The sequence below is a fragment of the Plasmodium gallinaceum genome, assembly GCF_900005855.1.
Source record: "Plasmodium gallinaceum strain 8A genome assembly, contig: PGAL8A_v1_87, whole genome shotgun sequence".
Taxonomy (NCBI): Eukaryota; Apicomplexa; class Aconoidasida; order Haemosporida; family Plasmodiidae; genus Plasmodium; species Plasmodium gallinaceum.
The window spans coordinates 168,625-182,064 of NW_021628251.1; the positions used below are offsets into that span (position 1 = coordinate 168,625).

The 13,440-nt window shown below is 16.3% G+C and overlaps 4 protein-coding genes across 4 annotated transcripts; 2 read left to right on the forward strand and 2 right to left on the reverse strand.

Annotated features, from left to right (window-relative positions):
* Nucleotides 1-60: 60 nt before the first annotated feature.
* PGAL8A_00276900 (GTPase-activating protein, putative) lies at nt 61-3,246 on the reverse strand (the record flags this gene model as incomplete). Its single annotated transcript, XM_028671760.1, has 7 exons — nt 61-89; nt 212-302; nt 371-475; nt 562-631; nt 749-921; nt 1,004-1,091; nt 1,277-3,246. 7 exons carry the CDS (start codon nt 3,244-3,246, stop codon nt 61-63), a joined length of 2,526 nt encoding a protein of 841 aa, XP_028528380.1.
* A 538-nt stretch (nt 3,247-3,784) lies between these two features.
* Nucleotides 3,785-4,537, forward strand: BET5 (trafficking protein particle complex subunit 1, putative; the record flags this gene model as incomplete). Its single annotated transcript, XM_028671761.1, has 3 exons — nt 3,785-4,163; nt 4,253-4,365; nt 4,463-4,537. The coding sequence occupies 3 exons, from the start codon at nt 3,785-3,787 to the stop codon at nt 4,535-4,537; spliced, it is 567 nt and encodes a 188-aa protein (XP_028528381.1).
* Nucleotides 4,538-4,858: 321 nt separating this feature from the next.
* PGAL8A_00277100 (conserved Plasmodium protein, unknown function) lies at nt 4,859-7,471 on the forward strand (the record flags this gene model as incomplete). The annotated part of the gene is made up of 1 exon (XM_028671762.1): nt 4,859-7,471. One exon carries the CDS (start codon nt 4,859-4,861, stop codon nt 7,469-7,471), a length of 2,613 nt encoding a protein of 870 aa, XP_028528382.1.
* A 560-nt stretch (nt 7,472-8,031) lies between these two features.
* Nucleotides 8,032-12,798, reverse strand: PGAL8A_00277200 (DNA mismatch repair protein, putative; the record flags this gene model as incomplete). The annotated part of the gene is made up of 4 exons (XM_028671763.1): nt 8,032-9,053; nt 9,221-9,469; nt 9,546-10,074; nt 10,222-12,798. The coding sequence occupies 4 exons, from the start codon at nt 12,796-12,798 to the stop codon at nt 8,032-8,034; spliced, it is 4,377 nt and encodes a 1,458-aa protein (XP_028528383.1).
* Nucleotides 12,799-13,440: the final 642 nt, after the last annotated feature.

Sequence of the window (13,440 nt, forward strand, 5' to 3'; positions counted from 1 at the left end):
GTTTTCTTAAATTATTATATTTTTCTTTTTAAAATATGTCTTCATAAGATTATTCCATTTTTATGTGGAATCTTTTTCATTTACACAATCTGCTTAATAAAATGTAATATTATTGAATTAATAATTTAAATAAATCAAAATAAAAATATGAAGAAATATTATTTATATTTAAAAAAAAAATATGTTTAATATTTAAACTAAAATATCTCACTGTTAATTTTATCAAAGTATTTTTTTCTATAATGTATAATTTTGCTCTTCTTAATTTTTGTTATTTTTAACAAATCCCAAAATTTATCTTCCTAAAAAAATTAATAATAATTAATAAAAATAAAATAAAAAGGAATAAGTATATTTTTTTATCATTTACCTGAATATTTATATTAAAAGAAAAAGTAGACAGATTTTTTACAACGATATCAATATTATCAAAATGATAAAATTTATCAAGGTAAGTAAATATGCATATAATTATCTTCAAAAAAAAAAAAAAAAAAAAAAAATTAAAATTACATTTTCTAATAAAAATTTATTTTATAAAAAAAAAAAATTTTATATTACCTCATATATTATTTCGTCATAAAATGTATATATATCAAATAAACGTATAAATATGTGAAAAGGTAGGCATCTGAAAAAAAAAAAAAAAAAGAACAAATTTAATTATGAAAAATAATTATTAAAAATAAATAAATATGTAAATAAAATATTAATTCAATTATAAAAATGTAAAAAAAGAAAAAATTACATAAAAAAAACAGTGAAAATCCATTGAATAAAAATATTATCTATATTATAATGTTTAATAATTTCTTTATAAATTTCTATATTTCTTTTTAGTAAAATTTCCTTTATAGTATAAATATAAGCTTTTATTTCCTCTTTATTGAAACTATAAAAATTATAAATATCTTTTTTGTCCTGTATGATAAAAAAAAAAACAATTATGTAAAGAAAAATATAAATTTAAAAAAAAAAAAAAAAAAATTTCAAAAATATCTACCATGAAATTAGCAAAATGAACAAAAGCTGTTTCTAAATCACAATATAACAAAAAGATCAGTGCAATGTAAGACATTCCCTGCACATAACTATATTAATATAATTCACAATATTAATAAAACGATATATAAATATATTCTATTTATATATATATATATATAATATAAAAAAATAATTCTCAGAATTATATTAATTTTTCAAAAACACTTAACTTTTTTATTTTTTTTTTTTTTTTTTTTTTTTTTTTTTTTTTTATTATATATATATTTATTACCCTAGTTCTGGTTTAAAAAGTACATACATCTGTAATAATGTATTTAATTTTTTTTTCATATCAGATAAGTTAATAGTAAGTATAAAATTATCTATAGTAATGTTATATTTTTTAAAATATTCCTGATTTTTTTTTAATATATAAATTGTTCTATCCAAATCAATTAATATTTGATAAAAAAACTTTTCAATAGAGAGATTTTGGAATAGTCTCATATTAGAATTAGATGTATCTTCATTGTTATTTTTATTATTATTTTCATTATTTTTACTAATATTTTTTTCTTCGTTATTGTTATTCACATTTAAATGATTTTCATAAGAATTTATTTCAGTATTATTATTTCCTGTATTATTTGTCTCATTATTAGTATGTTCGTTAGTTCCATCCTCCTTTTCATTATTATTATTATTATCATTTTCATAAATTAATGAATTATTTTGATAACCCATATACACATTTGTGTTTTTTTCTATATTATAATTATGTTTTAGTTCTGTTTCTGCAGTATTTAAATTTAAAAATTTATCTCGTGAGATTTTTAATGATTTGAAATATCTTATAACATGGTTGTGATATTGCTTATTATTAGAATATACATAGGATTGCATAAAAACAGTATTTTTAATTAATACTTGAACAAAATATTTTGTCAAATTTAGTTTATTATTAATACTCAATTCCCAAAAATACTCTTTTATTTTTTTTGGCATATAATTATTAATCATACAACTAATTAATAATTTTTTATTTTTGTCATTTTTTATCATTGGTAATATTTCTTCATACCAATAAATAAGATTACTAATTTCTTCATTTTTACTACTGTTATTATTTTTTTCTTCTTTCTTATTTGCACTTTCGTATTTCAAATCTTGTTCCATTTCACTAAAAATATTTTCTCTTTTATTATTATCAAATTCCTTATTTTTATTTGTAAAGAAGCTACTGCTACTAGGGGGACAATTCTGATTAAAGTGTTCTGAATATTTATTTTCATCTAATGGTAATTTTATATATTTGTCTTTTTTACTTCCTATTTTTTCATCTATTTTTTCAAAATATGTTTTATAATCAACTTCAATATCATATATTTTTTCACATTTTGAATATGAATTTTTGTTAAAACATTTTTCAGACTGTTCTTTATTTGTAGGAAAATCTTTCTTTTTCTTTTTCTTTTTATTAAAAAAGTTTAAAAAATAATTATTATTAACAAATTTTTTATTACTAATTTTTTTTTTTTCATCTATCTTATCATCAATTATTTCTTTGCTTTCAATCAAAATTTTTTGCATTTCAATTATTTTTTTTAATGTTTTAATTTCATTTTGTAGATTCTTATTTACATGCAATAACTCAACATACAATTCATGATACATAATATTGTTGTTGTATTCATAAACATTTCTTGGAACTATACCTTCTAATTTCATATTTTCCTTATTATCATTATTTACGAAATATTGTTTAAGATAATTTTCAATTAATTTGTTTTGGGATAAGGTGTTTCTATTATATAAATTATTAAATGAAATTTTATTTTTTTCTTCTATAGTATCATCAGGTGAATTATTATTTTTTAACTCATCTGAGAAATTTAAGCTTATCTGATCATCAAATATAATACTTTTTACCATTACATCAGAAAAGCTATTACTTTTTTCAACATCATTATTTTCCTTCCTAATAGCATTAGATAAATCCTTTTTTTCATTATTCTCATCTAAATAACAGTTTTGATAAAACTTTTGATCTTCTAAATTTGGTTTTATATTTTTATAAAACGTTTTATTACTTTTAAATTTATCATCATTAAAATGTTCTTCTTCTGGAAATTTTTGTATATCTTCCAATTTTTTATTTAATGAATCATTTTTATTAATAAAAGGTATTTTCCCTTTTTCTATGCTAATAATTTCTTTTTCATTAATATTTACCTTATTTTCTATCTTATCATATAAATCCATTATTATTATGTGACATATATTCTTTTATTAATTTTTTTCATACATTTTTAAAGAAAAAATTGGTTCTTAATTTCAATATTTAAAAAACATATTCTCATAAAACGTATATTTTTTTTTAATATATTTTTTACTATATATATATATATATATATTTATATATATTTTTTAATAAAATTTTTAAATTATATATAACATATTCTTAAAGAAAAATCCAGCATTAAAGTTAAATGAAATTTACGTGTGTACATTTATTTTATTTTTTTTTTTTAATTTTATGTTTCCAAATTAATATTAAAAAAAAATTATATTTTAATAATATAAATCAAACTTTAAAAAATAAATAATTATATAAAAAAAATATTATAGTGTATTTTAAATGTAAATGTAAAAATTTAACTTTAAAAATATAAATGAAAGAGTAAAAATTGATTATTTAAAAAAAGTTTACTATTTTTTTAAAGAAATTTTGGTTTTTATTAATTTTTCCTTTCTTTTATATATATATGTATATGCATATGTTTATCAATTATTTAAAAACATGTCAAATGATAAAATTATAGAAAATTTTGAAATATCTTGTGATTATTATTATTTCTACATATTTTATAAAAATCAGTGTATCTATAGTATTAACTTAAAAAAAGATGAAGAAGAAAAAACAAAAATAAATAAAAGTGAAAATGAGAAATTACTATTAGGATCCATATATGCCATAAATTACTTATGTTTTAATATTCAACCAAACAAAAAATTAAAAAATCTTTATAAAACCATTGAAAATACTAATAAAAATATGAATCAAAGTGTGAGAACTTATAATCAAAATATTATTAACAGACAAGAAAATTTGCACGTTGGAAATTTTAATTCTTTTAATACTCCATTTTATAAATTACATTATTTTGAAACATTAACAGGTTTATTTACATAACTAATTCACTTAATCTGAATAATTCATATTATATATATATATATTTTTTTTTTTTTTTTTTTTTTTTTTTTTTAGCTTATAAATTCGTTCTTATTACACACAAGGATACACCAAAATTATCTAATTTCTTAAGAGATATTTATAAAACTTTATTTCTTGATTTAATTGTATTTAATCCTATGTATAATGTAATATATATGTTTAATTTAATATTTTTAATTATAACTTTTTATATTAAATGATAAATTTTAATTTTAATTTTTTTTTTTTATTTCTCTCTAAAAGATAGGAGACGAGATCAAAGATAAAGTATTTGACGAAAAAATAATAGATCTAATCAAAAGAATATCATTTACATAATAAATATTTACATTTTTTTTATGTATTTCTTTTTTTTTTTTTTTTTTATATCTTTGTTTCATCCGTTTTTTTTTTTTTTTTTTTTTTTATTTTTTTTTTCTCATTTAAAGTTTTCATGAAAATATAAGTAAAAAAAATTATGTATTTTTATTGAATAAATTAAAATGTTTTTCAAAAATTTTAAATTCAATCATCATACAAATAAATATAACTACAAAAAAAATAATAACTTTAATTATTAATAATATATTTTATTTTTATTAAATAAATGTATATATATATATGTTATACATTTTTCTTGATAAATTATAGATATATAAAATGGTAATTGATACAGAGAATTTTTATGGTAAAAGAAAAAACGAGAAAAATTCTTTTGATGGGAATATCGAAAAATATAATATATTAAAAAGAATGAAAAGTTTAGGAGAACAAAATAAAAATATAAAAAAAAAAATATTTTATAAACAGCATGAAGCATTATTATGTTATAATGAATTTTTAAAAAGTAATATATTAAATAGTAATAAAAATATAATATTATACACTGAAGAATTAGATAATTCTAAGAGATGCTTTATTGTAGACAATTTTTCTAGTTTTTTAAAATATTATTGCTTTTATTCATTATCATTAAGTGAAATTTATTTTGATGAAAATGTGGAAACAAATAATGTAATAAACAAAAATAAAAATAATATAAATGAAAATAAAAATGAACAAGAAATGAATTTATATGAACTCATTATAACTAATGAAAAAAGGTGGTTATTTTTCGATATAGAATATGATATTATAAATAATTATGAAAATAAAAAATCTATTTTATTTATATTTCTTATTGAGTTCTGTTTATTCATGTATAAAAATTTCAACATTGAAATTTGCTTAAATGATTTTTTAATATTAGATAGTTCATCAAGTGATAAAATATCTTTTCATATTATTGTTAAAAATATTCACACACTTGATCACAATTATTATGAATATTTAATAGATTATTGTTATTTCTTTTTAAATCAAACAAATTTATCAAAAAATACTTTTTATGATAAATATAAAGAAAAACAAAGAAAATCCAATTTAAAAGATGAACGAAATTATTTGCTTTTTGATAATGAAGAATCTATAAAATATTTTGTCGATTTATTTATAGCACATATAAATGAAAAAATTGATCAAACTGAGAATATTTTTATTATTAATTCTTCTACTATTTATCTAGAGCATCAAGAAAATAATTTTTTTAACAACTTTCAAAACAAATTGATATATGATAAATGCTTAAGAGATGATAAGAATGTGAAAAATGATAAAAATTTATATGATCACAAAAATATAAAAAACGATAATGAAAATATAAAAAATGACAAAAATTTATATACTCATAGAAATACAAGCGACGATAAAGACCTAAATAATGATAAAAACATAAAAGACAATAATATTATGAATACTGAAAAAAATATAAAAGATGATAAATATTTGAATAATGATAAAGATATAAACGATAATAACATTTATTGTTACAATAATAATCATAAATTTAAGTGTGATATAAATTATAATAAAGAAAATGAAAATACAATTGAAAAAAAAACAAAAAAAAAAGAAAGTCAATACTTTTATTTGTATCAAAAAGAATTAAAAGATATAATAGAACACTATATAAATATATTAAAAAATAAAGATTTTGAAAATGAAGAAAAATATAATTACATAATTTTGCTTTATGCAAGAAAAAAAAATGTTAATTTAAATGAACATATAGAGGATTATAAATATAATTTTAATTGTTACAATGTAATGAACGAAAATAATTTTGTTGATAGAAATTTTAAAAGTTTTAATTATTTAAAAAATAACGAAGACAATGATATAGAGAAAATCAAAAATGCTGAAAAGTTCATCCCAAATGATCATAATTTGTATGAAAAAAACAAAAAAGATATTCTTTTAAAGTGTATTATTGATAATTCTGTTTATAGTAAGAACAGAAATTTTCGAATGATTTTTTCAAGTAAAAAAAATAAAAAAAATAAATTATTATTAAGTAACTTGAATGTTAAAAAATATAACAGAAATAATATATACAATGTAATATTAAAAAGTTTAGTAACCTTTCATTTTTCTAACGATGCAAATTATCAGATAAATGAAGAAAAAATTTTTAAAAATGAAAAAATAAATGATAAAAGTGAAAAAAATTGTGTAAGTGAATATATTTACACATATAAACATTTAAAAAGCAAACAATTCAATTCTTATAAAAATATTAGTTTAGACAAAATATGTTACAATCATATAAATAATATTTTAAAAATAATTTTCTTTTGGAATTTTGAATTATATAAAAACTTTCGAAAAAATAAAATTTATATCAATAATTTTCAAAATGAAATAAAAAAGGAATATTTTTATAGAATTATTTTAATTTATAATAATATGAAATTTGAAAATTTTAAAGAATATGCAAATAACAATAACAACCATTTAAATACAGAATTAGAATTAAAAGACAACAAAAAAAATACCATTAGTATTAATAATGAAGAAAAAAGTAGCCTAACAAACACAAGAAAAGATACAATATGCAAAAGTAATTCAGTGAATATAAATTCTTTAGATAATTATGACACATTATTTTTAAAAAATGATATGTTTCATTTACATGTGTTAAGTGAATATAAAAAAGCCTTTAATAATAAAAATGATGATATACTTTTTTTAATAAAATATTTTTTATATTCTATCTCATATTATGAAGAGGAATATGTTTTAAATTTCAGAGATAATAAGTATTGCAAAAATAAAAAGTTTTCACACAAATCTAATCATATTTATATAATTTATAATTATAATAGAAATTTGTTTGTTCAAAAATGTTATGATAATGATTGCTCACATTTTGTTTCAGAAATTAATTATTTATAAAAAAAAAAAAAAAAAAAAAAAAAAAAAAAAAAAACAATATTTAAGGTAATATTTAATAATAGAATTTAAAAAAAACATAAATTAATTTCTTAAAGAATCAAAATTAAAACTTTTATATTAAAAAGATTATAATAGAATAAATAAAATACAATAAATTAAAATTGACAAAAAAAGAGCGGATAAAGGTAAATTAATATATATATATATATAATGTAAGTATATTTTTTGGAAATAAATAATGTAAAATAAGTAAAACAAAAGCATTTCTTTAAATAGTTACTCATTTGTTATTATAAATTAAAAAAATAAAATAAATATTATATTTAAAAACTATAATTATATAAGATATTACTTCAATAACATTTGTAAGTCTTTTAAAATTATTGTAAAGATAAAAATTATTTAAGTAAAATTTATAAAATAAAAACTAAATTTTGATGTAATAATTTTTTAATAAAAATGATTATATAAAATTAAAATACATATAGATTTAATAAAAATTCGTTTTAGTTGAATTAAGATATAACACATTAAAAAAAAAAAAGAAAAAGTTTTGAAAATTAATTAGAAATTAAATCATAATCTTTCTTCAACAAAATTGTTAACTCTTTTTCATATTTAGAAGCAATCTTTTTATTCTCTACATGAAATAGCAAAGTATAAAATATATTTAAATCAAATTTATAATTTAAAATATTATTCTTTTTTGCATTTTTTAAAAGATTTTTATTATTTAATAAATTTCTAGAATGACATTTTATTCTTTCAGAAATGTTATCACTTATTCCTATATAAAAATATGGTCTTTTTTCATTTTTTGCAAAAATACATAAAATATAAACAATACTTTTATTTTTAAAATAAATTGGTATTTCTTCATTCATTCCTATTTTAAGAATTTTTTTTTTTGAAATTTGTTCAATTTTTTTAATAGCTATATTTAATTCACTTTCGTAAATTTCATAATTATTTTTTTCATCTAATATCTCGTTAGATATATCATTAAAACTTTTATTATTATTCTCATCACCATTTTTATCTATTTGACTATCATTTATATTTTCTTTATTGTCATTTATAAATAATTCTTTCTTTATAATATCATAATTTATTAAATTTTGCAATTCTTTGTCTTGCATTAAATCTGAATCATTTTTAATATCATTATATTTATATTTTTCCAAATTTTTATCATTAATATCGATAAAGACACTATCAAAAAAATCATTTAAACTTCTTTTTTCTTTTTTATATTTAAGGTAGTCTAAAAATTTATAATACAAAATATTATTTAAATTATGAATCAATTTATACTTTTTTTCATATATATTTAACAGATGTAAAACTTTAGAATCGGTGTTCGTATATCTACATGTTTCTAATGCTTCACTATCTTTGCATATTCCATTTTCTAATTTTGTAACTTGTTCACTTTCTTGTCTTTTCAAGTAATTTATATTTTCATTTATTCTTTTAAAAATAATATTTTCACTTTGACAAATTTTTTTTAGTAAATCGTAATTGTGAGTAATAATGATTCCACAATAATTTTTTAAATAATCAGAAATAGCACTAATAATAACTGAAACAAATAAAAAAAACATCCAAATGAATAAGATACAAAATATGAAAATACATATATATTCATGCCAATATGTAATTATAAAGATAGTAAAATTTATAAATCATTATAAGACTTAAAAATATAAAAATGTATATATTTTTTTTTTTATTTTTTTTATTTTTTACTTGCATTATCAATAGGTGTTGTTGCTATACATGGTTCATCAAAAAGAATAAAAATTTCATTTTCTCTCGATTCTTTTTTATCAAAAGAATAATTTTCTTTTATTTCTTCAATTATAGAATTTATATAGAATGCCTGTTCTCTAAATAAAGACATATTTTCAATTTGTTCATGATAATTCACATTTTTTAAGCTATAAAATTCTCGAAATTTAGATATAATACTTTTTTTATCACATGGCGCATACAAACCTAAAGAAAAACAAATAAATATTTAAATAGGAGCTAAAAATTAACGTATTCTATATATATATATAATATATAATACCTAGATTTGCTAAAAAAAGTATGCATAAAATAGTAAAAGATAAAGTTGTCTTTCCACTCATATTTTTTCCAGTTAATAAAATAAAATTTTTTTTTTTAAAAAAAACATCATATTTAACTAAATTTTCTTTATTTATATTGTATGGTTTTGCACCTAAAATATATGTAAGAGAATCATTTACATAATTTTTTTTTTCATATACTTTTTTGATTTCTTCTATAGAATCCTCGTCTACATTTTCCTTCAATTTTTTTTTATCTTCTTCAGTTAATTTTAAAAATTCTTCATCACAAGTATAATTATAATTGTTTTTATTATCATTCTTTTTTTCTGATAAAAATTTATTTTTGCTATAAGAGTTTTTATTACAGGATTCATCGTTTGTTTCATTGTATAACAATTTTTGTATATATAATAATTTATCATTAATATTATTAAAATCTTTATATTCATATGTTAAAAATAAATGCTTACAAATAGGTAAATTCCATTTTCTTTTTATACTATTTATAGTGTGATTATACAAAGCCTAAAAATGTTTAAAGTATATATATATATATATATATATATATATATATATATATATATATATATATATTAACAGATAAAAATTAGCTATATTTCAACTTTAATAACATGAATAATAAAAAAATAAATATATTTTTTTTAATTTTACTTGAATAATTTGTAAAAAATTAGATACAAATGAAAGAATATGAACAGATGAAGATAACTGTATATTAATTCTTTTGATTGTTTCATTAATTTTTTGTTTTTTTCTATCAATAGAACAAAGATAACTTTTAATTTTTTTTTGAACATTTTCTGTAACAAAAATATTTTTCATTAAATCTGATTTCTTGTTTAAAGGATGAAAAAAATTTAATGTTTTTTCATTTTTTTTTTTTTTTTTTACACCAATTATATCATTTACATTATCAATTTTTATTATTTTATTTAATAAATCTAAATCATACTTTTTTTCTAATTCATTGTATTCCGCATAATTAGATATAATAGTTTCTAATAATTCTTTTCTATTTTTTTCAATTTCTTTATTCTCTTCTATTAACAACTTTTCATTAATTATATTATGTACATGATTTTCATGATAATAAACAAAATCATTAAATAAAATGATATCGGATTCAACAGAAAATTTTATACTAGAAAACTCTAAATTATATTTTAAAATTTTTTCAATACTTATTAATAGCTCATAAAATTTGATTATGTTTAATTTAAAAGAATTCTGATGATTAAGAACATGGAAAATGGATATCAAAAGTGAAAATTCAAAATTATGCATACAGTTTATTACGCTTTGAATATTAATAAATATTTTTTTCAAAATATTATAATCAGCTTTCAAATTAGACAAAAGAGTTATAACTATATTGTTTCTGAATGGTTTTACATTAGGAATGATTAAATTTTTTAAATTTTTTTGAATATAATCATTTATAAAACGTATATGTTTAGTTACTTCAAACGGTGGATAAAATAGAAATAGATTTTTAAAAAATTCTAATGACTCAATTATATTAATACTCTTAGAATCATTATTATTTACATCTATTATATTAAAAAATAAATAACTGTCTCTATTTTCATAGCAATTATTTTGCTTATAAATACCCATATTGTAACTTGTAAAAATATTGAGAGGAGTACAATAAGAATAATAAGAATAATCAAAATTATTTTCTAATCTATAATTGTTTGTTGATAATTCATTATTTGAAGAACTTTCAGAATTTATATTTCTCTCTGTATTATTCTTATAATTAACGTTTTCTTGAGAAGGAATCCTTTCATTGCTATTATCACAATTTATATCATTAAAACAAACGTTTTCATTATTTACATAATTACTATCATTAATGTCACTTATTTTATCATTTTTATTATTTTCATTTTTTTTATTAGACATTGATTTTATTTTAAAAACATTTTTATTTTTTATCAATCTAAATAATCCTTTTATATTAATTTGTTTTTTTAATTTATCTAAAATGAACATGTGAAAATGAAAACTATTATTAAAATTATTAAATAAATAATAATTTTCTATTTTAAATAATTGTGTTATTTTTTTTGTGAAAGACGTATTATTATGCTGATGAATATATACTTTTAAAAAATTAGTATTTTTTAAATAAATATTTAAGACATCAAAAGTTATATGATCATAAATAGCTATTGTTTTTAAACTTAAATTTATTTTACTTAATGAAAAGATATTTCTACTTTCAATATATATACATACGATTTCTTTTATTACAAAATAATCATCTAAATCATATAAATTATAAAAATAATTACTTGGTTTATTTTCAGAGTCATCACTAATATTAGTTTCATCAAGTGAATTGCAATACTGTATATTATTGAGGTATAAAGGGAATTCAGGTGTTACTATTTGAGATAGATATCTTTTTTTCATTTTTAATGATTTTTCATTTATTTCTTCATATATGCATATATTTAAATTATTGTTTGTTAAAATATTTAAAGCTTTATTTATACTGCTTTTTATAAAACCACATGATAATTTATTATTCATTTTTTTAATATTTAAGAATTCTATCAAGAAAATTGAATCCAATCCATATGTTTCATAAAAGTCACCAACTCTTGATAAAATTATGCAATTACTGAATTTTTTCTTTTCATCATTTAAAAATTTTAATAATCCTTTATTTTTATAATTGTCAAAATATAGTAAATTATCGTCCTTTAAATAATCTATACAGTTAATTGCATTAATATTTTTTAAGTTTTCCAATTTTTTAATCCAATAAAGGGGAATTTTCCATTTATTTTTGTATAATTTTAGTTCATTATCAGAAGGCAAAAATTTTTCATTTATATTTGCAAAATTTTTAAGTTTTTCGTCATTTTCATTATATGAATGAAATATTTTATTTTCCGTTTTTTCATTATTATCAGAAATGTTTTCAAAATTACTATTAGATATAATATTATTTTTATCCTCAAATGATGAATTAATCTTTTTATTATTAATTATATTGTAATCTTCTAATTTTGTAATTTTGTAGATATCATCTTCTTTTGTATATATTAAATTATTTATGTAATTTCTATTTAAGTAAACTATATTTTTTACATTAACTATCCTTTTTCTATTAAAATAATTAAACATTAATTTTTTTTTTAAACTCATTATATTTTTCAAAGAAATTAGAAAAATACTAAAAATTAATATATATTTTGGTAAAATGCCATTCATTTATTATAATACTTATATATTTTCTCATTTCTCTTTTCTCTTTTATATTAATTTTTTCTATAAAAATTTTCCTATATATATAAATGTGTTTTTTTTCACTTTTCTCATTTTAAGAATAATTAGAATATCCCAAAGATATTAATTTTTTACTTTTCTTTTTTCACTTTTTATAATTCTACAAAACATCAAAAATATCAAAATATATCATATTTTATGTTTTAAAAAAAGAAGATATTCATAAAATTAATATATAAATTTAATACGTTTTAATTTATATCATTAAAAATATCACAAAAAAAAAAAAAAAAAAAAAAAATTAATCAAAAATAAAAAGAGACAATTTATAATGAAACATAATATAAAAATTATGATACAAGAATTTAAAAAATAATAAAATTACAAACATAAAAAAAATATAAATATCATCTTGTAATTATGTCCTTTTAAAATTGTTCATAATTTTATTATCTCTTCAATTTTTAACAACTTTATACATTGAAGTATATAAAAAAGATGTAAAATATTCAATTTTTTTATATTTTGTGTTAATATATTTTTCCCATTCATTTAAAAATATACGAGAGATATTTTTCACTAATATTCAACAAATAAAAAGATTAAAAATAAAAATAGCACAGAAGA